At 39.2% G+C, this 21,009-nt stretch overlaps 1 protein-coding gene across 6 annotated transcripts in view; it reads right to left on the reverse strand.

Moving 5' to 3' along the window:
• Positions 1-21,009, reverse strand: part of LOC103470685 (metal transporter CNNM4) — a 37,681-nt gene extending 16,672 nt beyond the window's left edge. For 4 of the 6 annotated variants that reach the window (XM_008419314.2, XM_008419313.2, XM_008419312.2 and 1 more), the window contains exons 1-4: positions 19,577-21,008; positions 3,893-4,036; positions 3,641-3,775; positions 882-1,051 (exon numbers count right to left, since the gene is read on the reverse strand). In XM_008419314.2, coding sequence (XP_008417536.1) covers positions 882-1,051; positions 3,641-3,775; positions 3,893-4,036; positions 19,577-20,963 — 1,836 coding nt within the window. In that variant the 5' untranslated portion in view covers positions 20,964-21,008. Of the gene's footprint in view, positions 1-881; positions 1,052-3,640; positions 3,776-3,892; positions 4,037-19,576 lie in introns of all 6 variants that reach the window. The other 2 variants (XM_017306561.1, XM_017306560.1) reach the window with 1 other exon arrangement.

A 21,009-nucleotide genomic window follows, 5' to 3' on the forward strand; every position in this document is an offset into this window, starting at 1 on the left:
TTCAGAGTTGATAACTGGTCATTACTTCAAACGGGAACAAAATCCTTCCAGATTACCTCAACCGTTTCTGCAATCCGACAACTTTTTGACCTGATATTCAGATTCCAGCTGCTTTGACTCGATAATTTTATCCAATTTTACTCGTCAAAGTTGACAAAAAACATTCGCAAAGCATTTCTGGATCTACAGCATCAGACCACCGAGTCCTTTTTTTAATTAAAGACACAATAAAAAGCAGCATTCAGCTTAAACATCCATACACCACACATCTGGAACAAACTGCAAAACAACCGAAACACTGAGTTCCTTTAAATCTGTCTGGAGCTGAATAATAACTGATAGAAACGTGTCAATTTATTCTATTGTGTTCTTGTCTTTGTGCAGCACTTTGGTGCTGCATGTTTCTGAAATACGCTATAATATAAATAAACACAAGCAGGATTCCTGTTCATATCAGATTATTTAACACTCTGAGTCGAATAGATTTACTTCAAGATGCTTGTTTTTCTCGGCATCGGACCACAGACTCATTCCACATGTCTGGACCCCAAAAACAAACAGCTGCTTTGGGACATGAGGAAAGAGTTGTAAAGGTTAGAGCGTCATGGAGGGAAATCATCGTTTCCTCGTTTGTAAATTGTTTTATAAAAATTACATCTCATGCTAACAAACATGCAACCCCTTTTAAAACAGAGAAAACTGGTATTGTCAGAACAGACTTCAGAGGAAACAGGAGGACGGTTTCTGCCAGTAAAAATCTGACTGGTGCGTCTCAAAATAGAATCAGGCACAGAAAAAAACGACAAAGAATCATAAAGCAGCATCTAAAACAGACAGACCAAAGTGAATGTTCTCCTTTGTCAGCCCAAACGGCTGCTTACCTGCAGGATGAGGATGAAGAAGTCGACCGCCTTGCCTCTCTGATAGATGTAGTGACGATGCGATCGCTTGTCGCTTTCGTTGAACTTGATCTCCTGGATGACATCAGGATAGCGGAGGATCCGCAGCAGCACCTTGTCAGAGATCTGAGAGGGACTGAACAAGCTCACTTCTGCAAAAAATAACAAAAAGTTTCTGTTTTCCAGGATGAAGAGAGATACTCAGACGATTCAGTTAAGATGCTGCAGTGCATTGCGTGTGGGAGAATAGATGAGAACAAAATACATTTTTTAGAAGTGAAGGGAATAAACACTGAACACACCAACTCCCAAGTTTTAATAGTTTCTTTTGTTGTTTTGCTTTCAGGTAATTATCTGTGTAAACATGTTAAATGTTATTGTTCACACCCAGAAAGTTTCTTTTACTCGCTGCATTAGAATAATTCTGTCAGAATAAAAGCTGGAGATGTATGGATTAATAATTCAGTGCCACAGCGACGGGAAAAATAACAGAAAAACTGTTGAAGGACAACTCAAACCACTCATCATCTTCAACTTGTCTCGCTCTCTCCGTCGCTCTACACGCAGCCTGGTTGCCGTAGCAACTGACAACAACGGCACCAAATGCATCAGGACTCAACGCCAAAAAAACACACGAGCGTTTCCCATGCAAGGAACAGAACATGCAGTCAGTTACAGTTTTATGTTTTCAGGCTTGATGTTTATTTTGTGATTATTGATAAGTGATCGCTGTCACCGTGGTGTCAGGTTAAAATTGTTTAAATTGTCTCAGATTTCACCTTCAGTCTGTCTGCTGTATTTATAGATTATGAGCATATTTTAGGATAACAGGTGAAGTTTTTAGATGTTTTTGTCATAAATCTCCAGGTCTAGCAGAAATTTAAAAGTAACTTTTCTTTTAAAACTAAGTCATTTAGTTGGTTTATTGCTTTATTTTTCTGGTTTCTCTCAGTTATTGCAATCGTTTACAATAATTTTCAACCCAAACTGCTCTAATTTTTACTTTTTTTTTTACACACATTTGTTTGTGCTTCATGCTATTTGCAGATCAGAAATGCTTTCAGCTCACAACAGATTTCTCAACCGTCAGAAGTTGGACTGTTGCAATCGGCGTTCAGCCGTAAGCGCCGGGTCTCCGCCCAAGCTTGGAGCAAAAGATGGAGCACAAAGGCCTGCGACGTCCGCAGAGCCAGGGGATGTATGGCTGACACTGCTTCTTCAAACAGACACTCACCTTTCTGGTTTCACATGTCAGGTCAGCCCTCTCCCACAGAGTCTCCGCAAATTCACACGACTGGAAAAAATGTAATTTATCATCTTGTTTATCATCTTAAACAAGATGTAAAATGTCTAAAATCTGCATTTATTTTGTCTCTATAATAATGTGATGAGTCATTAACATCACATTTTATGACAAGGAGATTTGAGATTGAAGATTATTACTAATAAATTAAAATAAAAGACGAAAAAATAAAGCTAGTATTTTGTTTTGGAGAAAAACTGTGAAAAGATTCGTTTTCCTCACGAAGGGAATCATCATGAGAGAAAAATCTGTAATGAAGTCACCAGAAGACGATGTTATGCAACCTGTGAGGGAGGAAGGAAGGAAGTGCTGGCTCATGCCATGTGCGTGTAGCAGTTTGCGGCAGAGCGTGTCGGCTAACACACATGCTAACCCGACAGATTGCAACACGCGCTCAAGTGATTTGAGACGGCAGAAGCAGAGCTGAGTTTGTGGTGAGCTGCTTGATACAAACAAAACATCTTCAGGCGTAAATATCTTCACTGCCGTCTGATTACAGTCAATCAATCAACGACGACCTAATTATACGAGTTTTACTGTTTATAAACACAATTTACTGCTACATGTACAGCAATCTGCACACAGAGTAAAAGCTAATCAGATCAACAGAATAATAACTGATGTTGGAAACATTTAGGAAGATCCAACCTGTAAGTAAAGTGTATTTATCTAGTGAGGGGAAAAAACTAGTGGGAAGAAATATTTGTCCTTTATCTTAAATAAAATATATAATGCAGATAACCAGGCTAACTGGGATGAGCAGGACACTTTCTGGTGGTCGGTTTTCTGGCAGAGGCTACTTGTTTTTGTTAAACATACTGATACTATAAGGAGTCAAAAGGAGCCATGTGCTCTAACCAGAGATGCACTGATCTGATATTATCTGCATCAGTCCCAATATTTAACAAAGTTCCTGATCCATAAGGGCAGGTCTATTCAGTCTAATTCTATGCTTTTTTATTTATTTTTTCATTATATTTAGAGTTCTTAACTGCACTTTCTGAGCCATTTGCTGCTGTTTAGTTTTACATGTTTGACTGAGGTAATCAGTTTGTTTTTGTCAGTTTCATTTATTATTATTAATAATTTTACAATGGCTGCTATACTCATAATTGACTGAATAAATTAAAGTTGTGTTTACATGTCTGACCAAACTTCTGAAGCCTCTGGTGCATTTAAATGTGCTGTATTGTTATCAATGACATTCCTGATCCAGAGCATACATGTCTGTATTTAAAGACAGAAACCTTTTAAGACGATTCAGCAGAATTGTTCTGTATCGAATCGCTGTTGGCCGACAATAAACCTCAGATACTGGTGCAAACTTCACAAACAAACTCAAATTAGAGGTTGAGTTTTTCTAAATTTTCCAGAGAGAATATGACAGAGTGTGATGCAACAGAGCAGCATGGTGCCAGTTTCCTGGGTTCGTCCCCACCTGTGGCCAGGAAGCGATGCGCGGCCAGCAGCAGCTGAGGAGAGATCTTCACCTTCGATTCGCTCTCGTGTTTGAAGGCAGAAAAGTCTCTCTTGTTCTTATCAGGTGCAACTTTCCTCCTGGTGCGATTGTCAGCTGAGAAGTGACACAAACAGTTTACAGAGCTATAAAATATCCTCCTAAACGTTCTACAATTTATAGTCATTTGGCATTTAAATACAAAAATTGGTAATGTTGAGGACAGAAACCTACTGTAAAGGTCTGATTCATCCAGAATCTCTGATTTAATTATCTCCTCGATCACGTCTTCCAGAGTGACCAACCCCAGCACCTCGTAGAACGGATCTCCTTCGCCCTCGTTGTTCACCTTCTGGACGATGGCAAGGTGGGACTTTCCTGAAGGACACGGAGACGCCCAACAAAATGAAAAATATCTGAATGCAAACTCTTTTCACACAAGTCATTAAAATTAGGAGTGAACTGATTGTAGTTTTCTGGCTGATCGCCGATTATTAAAATGCCTTGTTCTGGTTTCTTTATAACAAAATACACCTTCAATGTTCCAATCTTATTTTCACCCAAAACTAAGGAAATGGAGCCAATCGATCAGGGCTGAAACCACCAAACTAATTAATGATTTATTCATTATTAACTGAACTATAAGGATGAAAAAAAAGTCAATTAACTGAAACAATAACATACTCAGAGCAGTAACAGAGCAAAATGTATATAAACACTACATACATTTTGCATTAAGATAAGGAAAACCTTCTTTCTCAAGTGTCAAAGTTTTAGTTCCACCTGGTTCAAATTCTTCTATTAATCACCTTATGATATCCAATTATCAATCACTCATTAAAAAACACAATCACCAGATTAGTCCTACTCTGCATTAACATAAAATCAAGCAGAAAGGACTGAGATTTTCACGTTACAAGTATTTTTTTTAACTGCATCCTTTGCTACTAATGATCAAACGTTCACCAAAGCAATGATATTATGTTATATTGCAGGAAATAAAGTGTGTATTTTCCTATTTTAAAAAAATGGAACTGAATTTTATGCATTTCCTAATTTAATGCATTTCTAATACTGTGTGAAAAAAGTTTTAATGAGAGATCAGAATGGGAATCTTTCATCTTTTATGAATCGTCAGAATAATCGATTACGAACAATTTATCTACTGAAAATGGAATGAAGATCTCAAAATAGGAATTATATTTACATTTTCTGAAATATTTTGTAACAGGAGCAAAAGCGTCTCTTACTCTTGCCTTGCCTAGATCTATGTGTAATAGACCTAGATCTATTACACATAGATCATAGATCTAATATATCTAGATCTATGTATAATAGACCTATGTGTGATCGATCTAGATCTATGTATCTAGATACATAGATCTAGATACATAGATCTACGTATCTATGTATCTAGATACATAGATACATATGTGTAATAGATCTACCGATCTAGATATATACATAGATCTAGATCTCTGTAATAGATCTATGTGTAATAGATCTAGATCTATCTGCAATAGATCTAGATCTATGTATAATAGATCTATGTGTGATAGATCTAGATCTATGTGTGATAGATCTAGATCTATGTATCTAGATCTATGTGTAATATATCTAGATCTATCTGCAATAGATCTAGATCTATCTGCAATAGATCTAGATCTATGTATAACAGATCTATGTGTAATAATAGATCTATGTGCAAGCTCTATTATTACAATAGACCTATGTGTTAGATTTAAATCTATTACACATAGATCTATATCTATGTGTAATAGATCAGTGTGTAATAATAGATATGAGTAATAGATCTAGATCTATGTGTAATAGAAAGCATCACACTGTGTGACCATGTAGATAAATTGCTGCCGTTCATCATCCCACACGTTTTTGTTTCAGCTGCAGTGGAAAAATTTTATAAATTATATAACATGAAATATCAGTAGATCTTTGGGTTTAATCACATGGCGCATAATTTTCCCTCCTTTTATGACATGATAACCAGAGATATGAACATTCCTCATGCAGTGATCCGGGTCTGTTGCTACCACACCGTCAGAGTCGGTTCTGATATCAGGCCGATATGCGATAACCTCTCTGTTCCTGCACCAACTCACTCCCTGCGCCACAAATAGCCTGCTAATGTGAGCTCGGCGTTGAGGTCGGGCTGAACTTTGACCTCACGAGTTACTGTACAACGCCACGACGAGACGCTGTCCAGAGAGCAGGTGGCGGCCGGCGGCGGTGCCGAGCCGACCCGGTAGAGTCCTGAATCATTTATGACACAGAGGACCGACCTCTGGACGGAGAGGATCCTGGATTTACAGAAGATATGAGATTAAATGAGAAAGAATAAAACTCCTTCCTAGGCCTGTCACAGTAAATCAATAAAATAAAACCAGCCTAATAATTTCTAATTGCATGGAAGTCTTAAGTTTGGTGTTTTGCCATTTTTTAAGGATATTTTGCTTACATAGATTTGGGTTTATTTTTTGTTCATTTATTTTGGATATTTAAAACATTTTCCGCTTCCAGTGTTAAATATTCATTAGAATTTAAAGTTTGTTGCTCTCAGAGTGTCTTTGCATTATTATGCCATCATTACCGTTACATTACTCGAAAATATAACAGTATTATATTGTCTCAAACAATGATAATAATGATAATTGTCTCAAAAAAACAATATTATGGTTTATCCTAATAACTTCTGGGACAGTTTATCGTCAAGCAGCATTTGTTATTGTGACGGGTCCAGTAAGTTCAGATAGTAAAGGATGAGTCTGCAGACAGACGTAAAACACCTGTCTGTGTTTCCAAAATAAAAGCAGCAGATCAGTGGGATTTACAAAGAGCTCGTATGACGGGCTATTAGCCTGAGACCAAAGGCTCAAAGTGGTTTTGTTGTGTCCTTGATGTCAAAGCGAGCGCCGCCGCCTCCGCCGCGGCACACAAACGGACTCCACACACGCTCAGCCTTGACCTCACCGGGTTTCATACAGAAATAGACTGAAGGGACTTTGAGGAATCCGTTTCCCTCCAGGACGGATTCACAGTCTCGCTCTGTTCTACGACGGCATGACATGCTGAGGATCATGTGTTGAAAGTTTAGTTTGGAAATGTGCAGAGGAAGCTGCAGAGCAGCCTGTGTGAGGTTCTGAGAAACTGACCAATCACTGAGCAGCTCAACCTTCAAATTATGTTGAGATTTTTCACATTTTCTTGTCAGCATTTTGGCAGAATACAGGATTTTCCGTACTGTTATTAGAAACTTAAAGTGTATTTTTTAATCAAAAGGAATATAAATCTATTATTCTTTTAATAGATGCCTAATATATCGGTATTAACATCGGTACCGGCCAATATTAGTATTTTTTAAGATATCGGTATTGCTCTATTTTATGGCAGCTGTTTTTTCTCGAGATTTTGATGCATCAAAATTGTATAAATTTCTAATAGTATGATAAATAATGATAATGATAAACAGCTTTTTGATTCAATTCACCAGTGTCGGTCTTTGTGTTTGGGACATTTGGGAAATGAAAGCGGTTAAATCAACCATGTGATTAACACACACACCCCACTAAACAGCACAGCCTCCAGCTCACATGTGAAGCGTCCTTTATGTCCCGCTGCACACCGAATCCCTGCCTGACATCACGTCAGGGAACGATGGAAAGAATCTGTCAACACAGTCCCATGAAGACAAACCCCCAGAGAGCATTCATTAGCCCATCTTTGTTCGTCCCACAGAAAAATCATCACTGCAGCAGCAGAACCAGAGGCATCATGCGATGGAAAAGGCCTTGTGTCAGTGTTTGTGTGTGACCTCTTCCTGCAGTGCTGAGTCAATATTTCAGAGGAAGTGGGACCCCAGGAGACGCTCCACCACTCAGCGCGGTCACTTGAGAGTCTATCGACTCCTTCGGAGCAGACACGAATCAACAGACAAACAAACTTTATCTAAACACAGACTGATCACTCAGTGACCTCTGACCTGCGTGAGAAGATTCTGTCCGCGCTGATCTTCTGACGCAATGTCCATTTACCACAAAACAAGATTAAAATGAACAGATTCGTACACGACTGACAGAAACACGCAGCCGTCCTGAATCTGAACCGTTTACCTCAAACAGCCGTCTCTGCACAAGGCACCCAAGAAGCTCATCTATGTGGAACATTGTTTCAAAATCCATGCGCTGCAGAGGAATTTAAAACTAAAATATTTTAAAAATAGCAAAAATTGTGTCAAATTATCATCAATCAGATTTTAAACTAATCATATTTCCTGATATAAAACATGTTTCTAAAGTTGCTGCTGGTCTGTCACAATAACTAATGTTGCTGAATGATTAATTGCCCCAGAAGTTATTGCAATAAATGATAATATTGCTTTTGAGATCATTTTCAAGTAATGTAATGGTTCAAGAAGACATTTAATCTTAAAGTTATTTTAAATATCCAAACAAAATAAAAAACTAAAACAACAAATAAAATGAATTATAAAGTCTCTGGGGGCTGCACAGTGGCGCAGTTGGTAGAGCTGTTGCCTTGCAGCAAGAAGGTTCGGGGTTCGATTCCCGGCCTGGGGTCTTTCTGCATGGAGTCTCCATGTTCTCCCTGTGCATGGTGGGTTTTCTCCAGGTACTCCGGTTTCCTCCCACAGTCCAAAAACATGACTGTTAGATTAATTGGTCTGTCTAAATTGTCCCTAGGTGTGTGTGTGTGTGTGCATGGTTGTGTGTCTCTGTGTTGCCCTGCGACAGACTGGTGACCTGTCCAGGTGACCCCGCCTCTCACCCGGAACGATAGCTGGAGAGGCACCAGCACCTCCTGACCCCACTGAGGGACAAGGGTGAAAGAAAATGGATGGATGGATGGATGGATGGATGGATGGATGGATGGATGGATGGATGGATGGAAGTCTATGTAAACAAAACTGTTCTTCAAAAAAGTACCAAAGCACCTGGAAAACTTTTATCATCCAATTTTTGGTGGAAAGAGAAAGATTTGTTATGCTTTGCATAAAGATGTGGCAAGAAATCATCTGGTGACCAAAGTAGGATGACTTTTAGTTTTATCTGCGTGACCTTTGACCTCCCAGTCTGAAACTGAAAAATCCGATAATTTCCCCGATCAGTGAATGCACCAGAGTCCCAACAGGTTGCTGCAACAGCAACAGCATTTGGTGTGGAAGATTTTAATGGCGACAAAAGACATTAGCAATTTTCAGTAATGAAATGCTAGAGGTTCCTATTTATCATTTCCGCCGTCGCTAATGCAAATTTTATGCAAAAATGGTTAAAAAACACTGAGTTTAAGTGACACCAACTCCCACCAGCAGGTGGCAGAATATCTTGCTCCTACTACACTGCTTCCTCCACCTTACCTTATCAAGCTTTCGTCCATAATCAATAATCTAGCTATAAATTATTTTGTCGCATTTTGTTTTAAAATAAGTCTAACCTGGTAGAGCAATCGTTTTCTCTCTCGCACAGTGTGACGTCGCCTCTTCTCCTAGCATAAATAATGAACAAATATCTGAAATACAATTATTTATAGTTTCAAAGTGAAGCTTGAATTTGCTCAAATGGGCCAAAGCTTTACAAAACCTTCACACAAAACTCTATATCTGTGCATCTATAAATATAAATTTGTCCAGTAGGGCGGCGCCATACCTAGAACTGATGTAATTGTGAAACTTTAGCTGAATGTTCAAGTCGGTTAGCCTGCATTTTGTTACTTTTTCCTCTTATTCCTGCAATATTACAACCGTTTAAATGTTGCGCGGTTCTGCTGTCTAATCTTCAATCTAATTATTCTGACTGATTTTAGTCCTGCTACATATCTTGTATTTGCAGGTTATAAAAGCCTTTCAGACGGCATCACATGGACTGAACTTTAAACTCTTCTATGAAGGAAAGAGGAGTTCATTTAATCTGTGCCTTCTAGAGTTAGAGATTTATTTTCTTTCTCAAAAAAGAAAGAAATGAAAAACAAAGATTGCAGAATAGCAGCTCCAACTAAAAACAGGAAGTGAGAACCAAGATGACCTTTATCAGAAACGTTAAACTCAGCTTCTCCTTTTCTTTCTGCAGCACTTCCACTATATTACAAGCAAATGAACAATAAAACCATTCACTGACACACTGCGAGTCAGTGAATGGTTTTCTGTGTGAGGCAGCGTCGTGTTTCCTCCAGGAACTGTCAGCCACTCGTCTGCACACACACAGACAAATTCCCGCCAGGTGATTTGACCTTGCAGTTAAGTTTCTCTGCCCTCTGGCTTTTCCATCACCAGCCAGTAAGCCGGCCTGTTTGTTGACACAAAACATCCACAACAAAGCTGCGAGGGGGAGAGCGATGAGGAATGCCTCTCCTGCTGCCCACGGAGCAAAACAACACAACCGGTCGGCTGCGTATCGGCAGCAATGACCGGCGGTTTCAAAACAAGCCTGCTGTGAGGGGAAGAAACAAAACCGTGCAGCTGCAAAAATGCTCCTGTTGCGCTCACACACAAACAGTTGCGTAATAACCGAGCTGAGATATGAGGGCCTGCTGTGTGGGACAGGTCAAGCTCTTTGAACCCGTTTTTCCAGTTAAAACTGGATCTCCGTGCACCCAGGTCTGCTGTGATCCCGAGGCGCGGCGCCACAGATGAATTAGATCACAAACCGCCTCACTGTTTTCCACGCCAACATCCTCAGCAGCTCCTGCTGCAGAGGCGGCTAAACGCTAAAGGTTCGGGCTGAGTTCTGCTTCTCCGCGGCGCCGGATAAAACTCAGAATCAAAGCAAATGTGTTGGCGCTGGAAAATTTGTTTGAGGTGGAAAACAAGGAAAAATATCTGTTCAAGTGTGGGGGTCAAAAGGTCAGCTGCTGCCCAAAATGAAAGAGTTTTATGCAAACTGATAGTTTCTGCAGAACTTGGAACAAAAATCAATAAAAAAATACATCCTTGTACTCTGCTAAATAAGTAACAGTGAAATAAATGTTAATATTGTTATTGGTAGTATTTATATAAATAATAGTGTCTTCTGGATCAAATAATCTGTCAGGGATAAATTACAGCCTGAACAATCTGTCCTGAAAGGACACGGACTGTACGCAGCTTTAATTAGCTTTATGGTATCTAAAGTTCAGAACACTTTATGCCTTGATAAGGCTCTTATTGTGAAGGTTTGCTGTACTGCAGCTATAAATAGAGGCATACATCATCATCATCATCATCATATTTTAGTGGCTCTGCTGAGTGTAATCAGACTGTTTAAATGACACTAGTAGTCAAATAAATCAGTTAAACAGATAAACCTGACCATCCAGCTAAATGTTGGCTAGCTCACCATTAGCTGCTAGGAAACCATTAGCAGGTAATTTCCATCTGCATTAATTTAAGATATAACATCTCCAGAAAGCATCTGTACAGCCCAAAGAGCAGCTACACCACTTGGAGGTCGTAGCTGTTTTAAAAGCTGCAGTATGTAACTTTTATAGAAACATTTTTTAAACATATTTGTTGAAATATCAAGATTGATTTCAGGCGACGTTTGTCTATTTTTATCATATAATCGGTCCGAAAAGTAAAACTGGGACGACGTTAACAACCGATGTTGCTGCTGTTTGTTTATCCCTCACCTGTTCAGGCAGAATCACCCATTTTAGATCCCACTACAGTTTACATAAGGTGTAAGTCTAATGAGTAAGCACAATGTTTCTGTAGCAAATTTCTGCTGAGTTGCTCTTTCCTCATGCTGACCAACATTACTGGGGCACATTTGGTAACCTAAATGAAGACGGTGCAAAAAGACTCACCATGTTAAAGTGTTGAGTATGTTGAATGTGAGGGAACAAAAGCACAAAACGCCCTATGAGAAAACTGAGTAAGAAGCATGAGGCCTCAACAGCAAGACTCCAGTTGCTTCAATAAAGGTCCAACATTAATGACATCTACATCTAATGTCATTGAAAAAATATTAATTATTAAAGTACAAATACTTTACTAATAATATGAACGTGAGTGATTGTTTTTATTTGGTTGAAAGTGTAACTAGCACTTTAAATGTGAGAGATTGGTCTTTGAGAACGTGTTTTTGTATTATTTAGGCGTTACCATTACATTACTTGAAATTGGTCTCAAAACAACAATATTATTGTTTATTGCAATAACTTCTGGGACAATTTACTACATTTGCCATCATGACAGGCCAAGCAGCTGTTAGTACAGAGAGCAGCAAAGTGAGACTCACAGCAACAGAAACAAAAGTTTTATTTTCCGCACCTTAAAGTTCAGACGCCGAAGAGAGAAAAGTGAGAGCAAATTAATGAGGTTGTGTCTCTGCGGGTGTGTTTGTTGTCTCTGAGGAATCCCTGAATGTCGACAGACCCGTACCTGCCTGCAGCAGCAGGACAGGTGCTCTGCAGCTCCTACATGCAGCAGCCATGGTCCAGCTCAGACGCATGAATTTCTCCCTCTGCATGTTATTAGATTCTCTAGATTCAAAGCCAAAGTTTTACGGGAATAACGTCGTACAAATAAAAGTCTAAATAGAACAAGAGAAAAAGTAGCAATTTTATGAGCCCAACACAAAAAATATTAAAATGTTGGCATTGGTTTTATAAATAGGAATTATTATCAATAATAATTGATAATAATTATTATCGTTATCTGAAATGATTGAGTCTATTTCAGAGAAAGACAAGCTGATCATATGCCACGTCTCCATAACCACATCAAAGATTTGCTCTCATTCTAGCAACTTTCTCCTGGTTTTATTCAAGGTTATTATAATTAACTAACACTAACAAAATAAAAACTGAAATTGAAAAATTATTTTTGTTAAGAAAATAAAAACAGTAATTAATGGGGGAAAACTAACTGGAGTTATATCATGAATTCATAAAAACTAAGATACGCTGTAGTGATATATATCCATTTTCATGTTTATGAATCTGTTTATTAGCCTTTCAAATTGATGTAAAATAATTATTTTTGCCTCCACTCAAGTAGTTTACATCAACTGTCGGCAAATTACGGTAATTTGGTTGTTTTAACAATTACTGAATACTGAATAAACTTTGTAAAGCTGCATCTTCTGTTGAGTATTAATTACCCAACCAATGTGTACATAATCCAAACAAAAAATTAACCAAAGTATAAAATTATTAAAACTTCTACCACTAAACTGAAACTAAACTACATTTAACAAAATGTCACAATGAAATTTAACTAAAATGTGTCACCCTGGTGACACTGCGTCTTTATTCTATTAATACCACAAGTTTATTCTAGCAATTAAATAAAAAAATCACTGAACTCGGTGTGTGTCAGTGTGGTTGTTATTTACTGTCATTAGGATCAGTGTTGGCTGATGTGTAGCTGTGTACATCTGCACTTGCTACAAAACACAAAAGGTCATAAGGTTAGCATGTGACCGAGATCAGATCTTTAGGCGTCTTCAATAAATATGTCACCGTGAAGCAGTGGGAGAAAAGAAAAAAACATATCAGGAAGATGTAAAAATATCAAGTAACTTTATGAATAACTCAAGTCAGGATGAACTTAAATGAAATGAGAACGCTCTTTGTGTCTGTGTGGACACCAGCATGCAAGGAAAATTTGACATTAAAATGTTTGCAGAGGGAAATAAAGGCTGCCAGTCATCCAGGGGCTTAATGCTAAGCTCACTTTGCATGCTGTGTATCATTTCCTCAAAACTTGTTCTTTTCATACTATTCAAGTGAAGATGGAAGAAAATATTTTTTTCTTTATTGAGACTATATGAATAACTTTAGAATATATCTAGGCAACGGCAGCCATTTTTACTTCCATAAACTGAGAACTGCTGCGTGACGTCTAGGTTCTTCTTCTGGGGTCGTATACCAGTCACACAGAAATCTAAATGTGGTTGCATTTAATACAATTTTATTTTTTTTAATAAAAAATCAGAATTAAGCATCAAGACCTGCTGTGTGACCTGCAGCTTCAGTCCATAGCAACACAATGAAAACACACTGACTCACCTCAGGATCCTGGATGCTTGAAACTGAATGTGAAACTGGCAGCATGACCTACTTTCTGATTAATTGGAACGTCACAGCAAAAATAACGTACCCCAGCTTGTGCTACCGTTTTTCCAATTCCTTCTTTTTAAATAAAACTCTACACTAGTAACGCAAAAAGTACGATCAGAGTTTGTGTGAATATTACATAAACTCTGCGTATCTATCAAAGCCTCATCAGTGTCAGGATGGTTTAAACAACTACAGCAGGCTGAATGTACCAATGAGAACTAACACCAGTGTTCTCATAATTTAAAAAAAACATTATAACTCCAGAAATATGTTTGTGCCAAACCACATGACTCGCACATGGTGAGTGAACAGAGCAGGAGTCTGCTGGCTTTGGTTCCCAAACCCGGATAAGCTGCCTTGACAACCACAAACAAAACGGAGGCTGAGTCATGTCCTCAAAGGCTTGGAAGCGTTGGAGTTAAAAATGCTTAGTCTCATACGAAACCTGCTTATCCACTCAAAAGTCAATCTGTCCAATCATTAGAGCATAAATAAAACTGAAGCTACTTCACAGGGTTTTCCCCTGAAAACGTCCTAAATCCAGTGCTAGGGTTGGCAAGGCCGTCATCCAGCGCCTTACCAAAAAAAAAGTTTAAAGTCGACAGGAAATTTGAAAATATTGCTAGGAAATTACATTTAAAGGAAGAAATTATTCACAAAACCTAAACACTGACTACAAAGTCTTAGTTCCTAAAACACTGAACTATTAAAATAAATATTAACTTGTTGCACTTGATTTGTTTCATCCCTTTTTTTATCTTTTATCCATGATTTGTCACTTTACTTGCTGAAGTTGTTAGAGTGCAGAACTATATTGTTCCAGTTAGTTGTGTGTTTATAAAACTAAAACATACTGAAATTATAGATAAAATATCTTTCATTTGTGTGTTTACGTATTTTTCCGCCTTTCAACCTGCTGTGATTTTATTTATGTTTTTAAACACAGAAGCAGTTTGCAACAGCTGTCGGCAAATTACGGCTCTCCACTTAAGCTAGTTCGCATAAGTTGAGAGAAAACACCAGAGTCAGTCAGTTCAACAATAACTGAAAACATTTTTAGAAAATTGTATCCCAATTGATGTGTATATAATCACAATACCGTACTTTGACCTTTTTGAATTCTGCACCTAAACTTAAGTATGAAAAAACAAGAACTAGTACTATAACAAATAAAAAACTAAACCAAAACTAAACTAATAACTAACAAAAAAACTAGCAAAAACTAATTAAAACTATCAACCGTTTATCCAGAGAGACTCTTTAACATGTAACACTGTAAATGATGAAAAAAAATCTATAATAAATAAACACTTAAACTGATGGGGACACAAGTAAAGCCTGGTGGCCCGCCAGGCTTACGTTACACTGGGGGAGCCCTGCGTTTAGATGTAGAAGTTATAGTAAACTGCTCACACTTATTTAACCCAAATAACGGTTAATTTACCCACAGAAAACTAATGTTGCTTTATCAGATAGAGGCTTTAATGTAGGAGCAATATAACTCAGAAGCTGAGGCTGCGTCATGCGACTGTTGACAGAGTTCCTCGTGCCTCCAGACCTTCATGCTTCACTTGTCGTTGTGTACCTTTTAAATTTACGCCTCATGTCTCATATCCATAAACCGCCACATGTTATAACGGTAAAACAATCAGCTTAAACAAATAATACTTATAACTTATAGGTTTACTTTTAGAATTTCCAGTGAGTGGAAAATCTTGCGCCATAAGCATGAGCTCACTCCTCCGTCCTTCGGAAAGGTGAACGGGAAGCAAAACGCAGAGAAATCACAGCAGTGCGTTGTACATTTAACGAGGTAAAACCGTAAATCTGACATAACTGGAGCGCTGGACCATAAGGAGAGCTGTATGTGTGCACACACTGACGCCGCTGGATGCCTTCACCGTGGTAACCGATGCCAAGCAGCAGGTGAGAGGAACTCGAGATGCAGGCGGGGAGTCGGGTCAGAGCAGGAGGCCAGTTCCTCTGTATAATCACATCCATCACTGACCGCAGTGCTGCAGGTAAGAAGAACATTGAGCAGCATCTCTGGCTTAAAGCTCCCAGCGATGATTTTTTACATTTAGTGGTTGATGTTCTGCTGAGATGATTTCAAAATAAAACAGCTTCTGTTGCTCAAAACTAAAACTGATCAGTTCACAAGAGATAAGAAAATGTTTGTTGCATGTTGGCAGGAAACTGATAAGATCCGTTCGTACATGAACCACAGCACACAATCACTCCAGCAGTGACTTTAACGGTCTGTCGTGATGTTGCTGCCAGTCCTCAGCCTTCGAGTTAAAACGAGCAAAAACGTTCTGCATTTAACACTTTATCCAATCTGGAGATCTAAAAGAACGATTCTGAAACAAGCCTGCACCTCCAAACTCCATTAATATGGATTGTTTATCATAAATATAGGTGATTATAGGGGTGGTTACCGACATTAAATCAAGTTTTAAATAGTTGTATGGAGCATAGACATGCTGCTGTGCAGCACCAGGCTCTGTCTGAGGACCTGTTCTCTTGTTGACCATGTTTAATAACTCCATGCATTTTCAGTTTAATAACAAGGTATTCTCTAATCCCACTAATCTAATAAATATACTAACTTTAACTACTTCGTTAATAGATTTCTTTAACATCTGTTCAGAAGTTAGTACAATGGAGCTCTATTGAAAAGTCAGCTCTCCATCCAAGTTTTTCTTGACTAATTGTGCATGAAAAGCCTCCTTTCAAATGGTCATGTAGATTAGAATACTGCTAAACGCACTGAAGATCATGTAATAAAAATATGATTCTCACTGGGAATTGACACAAAGCAACTGTGCATTAATATTACAGCAACTTATCCTCTGCTGGCAGATTTATGGGTGTTTATAAAGAGAGACTGCAGCTTGTTACCAAAGCCTCCCACCTTCCTGGCCGAGCCCTCGTAGATGAGCTGCAGAGCCTTTTCTTTTGCCAAATGTCACGCAGCGCCATGCGTCGCCACAACAGCTCTAAACCTGATTTATGTCTGTTAATTAGGGACCTGAGACAAACAGAAACAACAGCGCATGAGAAGCAGACACAGACGCTTTGGTAAATGCATGCCATGCAGCCGCTTCCTTTAAAACCACGTCAACACACAGACATGACACCAAAGCCTCCTGGGCAGATTTTATGTCACACTGAGACCAAATTATGATCCAGCTGCAGATTGGATGCATAAAAAACGAAAAGTTAACTTATGTAACCTGTGAAACTCGTCAAGCTGCTACCAGAATAATCTGTCTTCACACAGCTTTAGGTGAAAACAGCAACTTTTTTTTTTTTGTTTTTGGATAATGACTGTTTACGCTTCAAACAGACCTTCTGTTTGGTAATCCTCCCAGTTCAATCACTAAACACCAATACAGCAAACTAGCATTTCCTTCATGTCTCCAGACTAAGGGCTTCATGTTGGTACCCACCAGTTACCGTTTCCTGCGGTTGGCTCATTACAGACTCGGCTCATCACTTCTTCCTAAAATCAACCAAAAGCTGCTGCTGCTGTGCTGGAGTGAACACAAGTTGCTGTCTGATCTACATGCAGAGTACAAGTGCAGTATTGTTCAAAAGTCTTTAGTCAGCACTTCTAACTTATCTTTCACAACCAATAAACCAGTTACTGATCAATATTTTTTGTGTTTTTCAGGGTCTTGCTACACTTTTCTTGGTTCAGTGTTTTACCATGTTTGAGGAATATTTTTATTAGCTTTTTTGCTACATTATCATCATCCCTCATTCAGGTTCCTGATCTTAAAGAGTGGAGCACCTAAGCGTAGGGTTGGCATTCTGATGCATTATTTTCAATTAATTAATTACATAGATGTTGATGTGCTAAAAGTTTTAACGCAATTTACTGCATTTTTTATTTTATTTTTCTTTATATACAAAGGTTCCCCCCGGAACCTTTATATTTTCTGGTTTGACCGTAAATCTGACGCACAAACTAATTTCTGCTTCTAAACACAATCTGACAGGACGCTGAAAAAAAATATTGTTGTATTGAAGTTGTGCTAAAAGCAGTTAGCTTAGCAGCAAATTTATTCAAGCCTAAAATAGCATCTCAATGCTAACATGTAGCAGCAGCACAGCTAACGCTAACACTTTGCACCAATCTGATGGGTGAATAACCGGAATTACAGATTAAAATCTATAAATATTTTTTGTTATTGGGCTCATGACTATTTAAAAATGGTGTTTGAATTGAAAATGTTGCTTGTTTTATCAATATATGGTTTTCCACTAATCAATTACAGACCCTGCAGTTAACTTGAAATTTTTTAATCTAGTCCAACCATCACTTTTAACAAATTTAGCCTTCGTCACAAAGGCTAAATTTGTCCCAATTCAGAACATTTTTAAAAGACTTTCTGCTGAACTGGTGATCAAGATCACCTTTAAAACCTCACAACAGAGTCTGGAAAGACAGAACAGTTTCAAAGTTTTGCACAAGCTTTAAACGAGACGAAACAGATACTATCTGAATGCTAAACAATAAGCCCCCTTCAGGCATAACATTATGACCAGCAGGTCCTCCTGACAGGTCTGTGCTGTCTGACTTGTTTTGACATGTTTCTATCAGAACCAGCTTTGGCTTCTTCAGTAACTGGAGCTGCTGCAGCTCATCTGCTGGATCTGTTGCCCATAACTGCCTCTCTGTTCCTAGATTAGCCATGCGCCAATCCGTCTTTTCCAGGCCAATTTTCTTTGCCTTCTGACCTCGTGATTTAGATTTTGACTGGTACAGAATATTTTTCCTAGCAACAATAAACAATGACGGAGAAAAAGTGCTACATACTGACTATTTTAGTTATCAATTAATCTCTTGATTATTCTTTCGATAAATCAGATTTTTAAAAATGAGCACGTTCTGCAGATGCAAATAAGCAAATAATTCAATTCCTTTTATGAATAGCATTAAATAAAACATTTTATTGTGCAAAATGTAAAAAATATCATATTTCTTTAGTGAACATCAGATTATTTGTAGCAGATAAAAAATATTTCTCACATGGGAAAAGCTCGGCACTTTCTGCTTGACTGAACATCAGAACAGTGTAGGGCTGAGCTGGTGATTATTTTTTGGATTAATTGATTAATAACTGCATAACAAAAGGTGAGCTATGAGTACTTTTTAGCTGCAGATGCATCCTTTGCTACAAATTATCAAGCATTCACAAAAGGAAAGCTGCTACTGCATTTTAGGCCATAAAATTGAGATTTTCTTATTGAAAATGTTTTTTTTTATGTATTTCTAATATTGTATAAAAAGCAGTTGAGTGAAAAACCTGCAGATTCATCCGATTAATCGCCAGATTAATCGTTAACTACAATAAACACAGCATTAATGGTGTCAGTTGCAACAGCTGTCAGTAAGTAATGAGATAGTTTCTGTTCTTCATGTTAGTTTGAGGAAAAGTTTCTACAAAAATGTCAGTTTTGTTATTTTAAACTGGAATTGAATCATTTGTTTATTTGGATTTTTATGCATTTCTAATGCTGTATAAAAAAGGTTTAAAGGTTGAATGAAAAATCTGCACATTAATCCAATTAATTGACTACTGCAGTCATAGATATAATTAGTGTTAATTGGATTTTTTATATACATTTCTGATGTATAAAAACCAGCTTAAGCGATTGAATGAAAAATCTGCACATCAATCCGAATAATCGTGAGAATAATCGATAGAATTATTCTCTAGATGACTAGAAATAGTTATTGATAACACCTCACCTGTTAGTAAATAAAGAGTTAGTTTCTTGTTCTCCATCTTAATGTGGGGAAACTCTTCAAAGCAACAACATAAGATTCCCACAAACCTTTCTTAAACTCCTCCAACATGGCGTCCAGCTTAGTGTCGTGGAAGACGAAGTGGACCGCGTGGTTGTAGAACTTGGTGATGGTCTTCAGGGTGGTGCAGTCGTCCGGGTCCACGAAGGCCAGGTCTTTGACGAAGAGGACGTCCACGATGTTGGACTGTTCGTGCTCGTAGACGGGTATTCGCGTGTATCCGCTCTCCATGATCTCCGACATGGTGTTGAAGTCCAGCACCGCGTCGCTGCTGATCATGAAGCAGTTGCCCAGAGGCGTCATGATGTCCTCCACCGTTTTGGTCCGGAGCTCCAGCGCGCCTTGGATCATGTTGAGCTCCTCTTTCACCAGGTCGTTGTAGGGTTCGGTTACTTTCAGCATTTCCACCAGCTTCTCCCGGTTATATACAGTACCGATCTCCTGGCCCAAAACGCAGTCCAGGAGTTTGCTGATGGGCCAAGACAAGGGGAAGGTGAGCAGCATGAAGAACTTGGTGAGCAGGATAGTGTTGGCACCCACTGCCAGGCCGTGTCTGGAGCACAGCGCCTGGGGCACAATCTCTCCAAAGATCACGATGCCGATGGTGGAGGCGACCACAGCTCCAACTCCGGACTTGGTGAGGTCGTCCAGGAGGATAGTGAGGGTAGTGTTCACCAGGACGTTCCCGAGCAGTAGTGAGCACAGCAGGTAGTTGCCCTTCCTGCGGATGGGCTCGATCTTCCGGGCCCACTTCTTCTCCTTGTCCGTGCCGCAGCTTTGCACGATGCGGAGCTCCATGGGGTCCAGCGCCATCAGCCCCAGGTTGAGCCCGCTGAACATCCCGGACAGCACCAACAGGCAGCAGATGAGGATCACCTCCAGCCAGAGGGGCATCAGGGACGTGCTCTCCTCCTCCACCACCAGAACTCTTAACTCCTGGCCTTCCAGAAGTAACCATTTGTTCTTCTCCTGGGGGTCGAGGATGCACAATCCGAACACTTTCTTATCTTCGTCTTTTCGAAGCTTATTCACGGTGATGTTGACAACCCCGACGTTGTTACGGTAGTTTATCTGCATGCTCCCTTTCACTACCATACCATTCGAGTGTTCGGGACAAGTCCTGTTAGGAGACTGGTACTCGTCTTCATCAAGTTCGGCGAACCTGATGAGCGCCGAGATGTTGGGTAACAAGTGAGTACCGTAGAACCTGAAGAGGTACTCGTTGCCCTCGGTCACCTGAATCATCCCCTCATTGGTGATCCCGGCCGGCTTGTCGCTCTTCTCCAGCCGCATGCCAAATATCTGAGTGCCGCCCTTGGACTCCAGAGTGGCTGCCTCGGCCTCCCTTCCCGCCAACACGCACAAAAACACGAATAAAGTCAGAGGAAAGCCCAGTCCACTCGATTCTGTCGCCATGTTTGTTTCACTCTATGCCAACGTCCGACCTGACGTCACCTACTCC

The sequence above is a fragment of the Poecilia reticulata genome, linkage group LG9 (genome assembly GCF_000633615.1).
Source record: "Poecilia reticulata strain Guanapo linkage group LG9, Guppy_female_1.0+MT, whole genome shotgun sequence".
In the NCBI taxonomy this organism is placed as follows: Eukaryota; Metazoa; Chordata; class Actinopteri; order Cyprinodontiformes; family Poeciliidae; genus Poecilia; species Poecilia reticulata.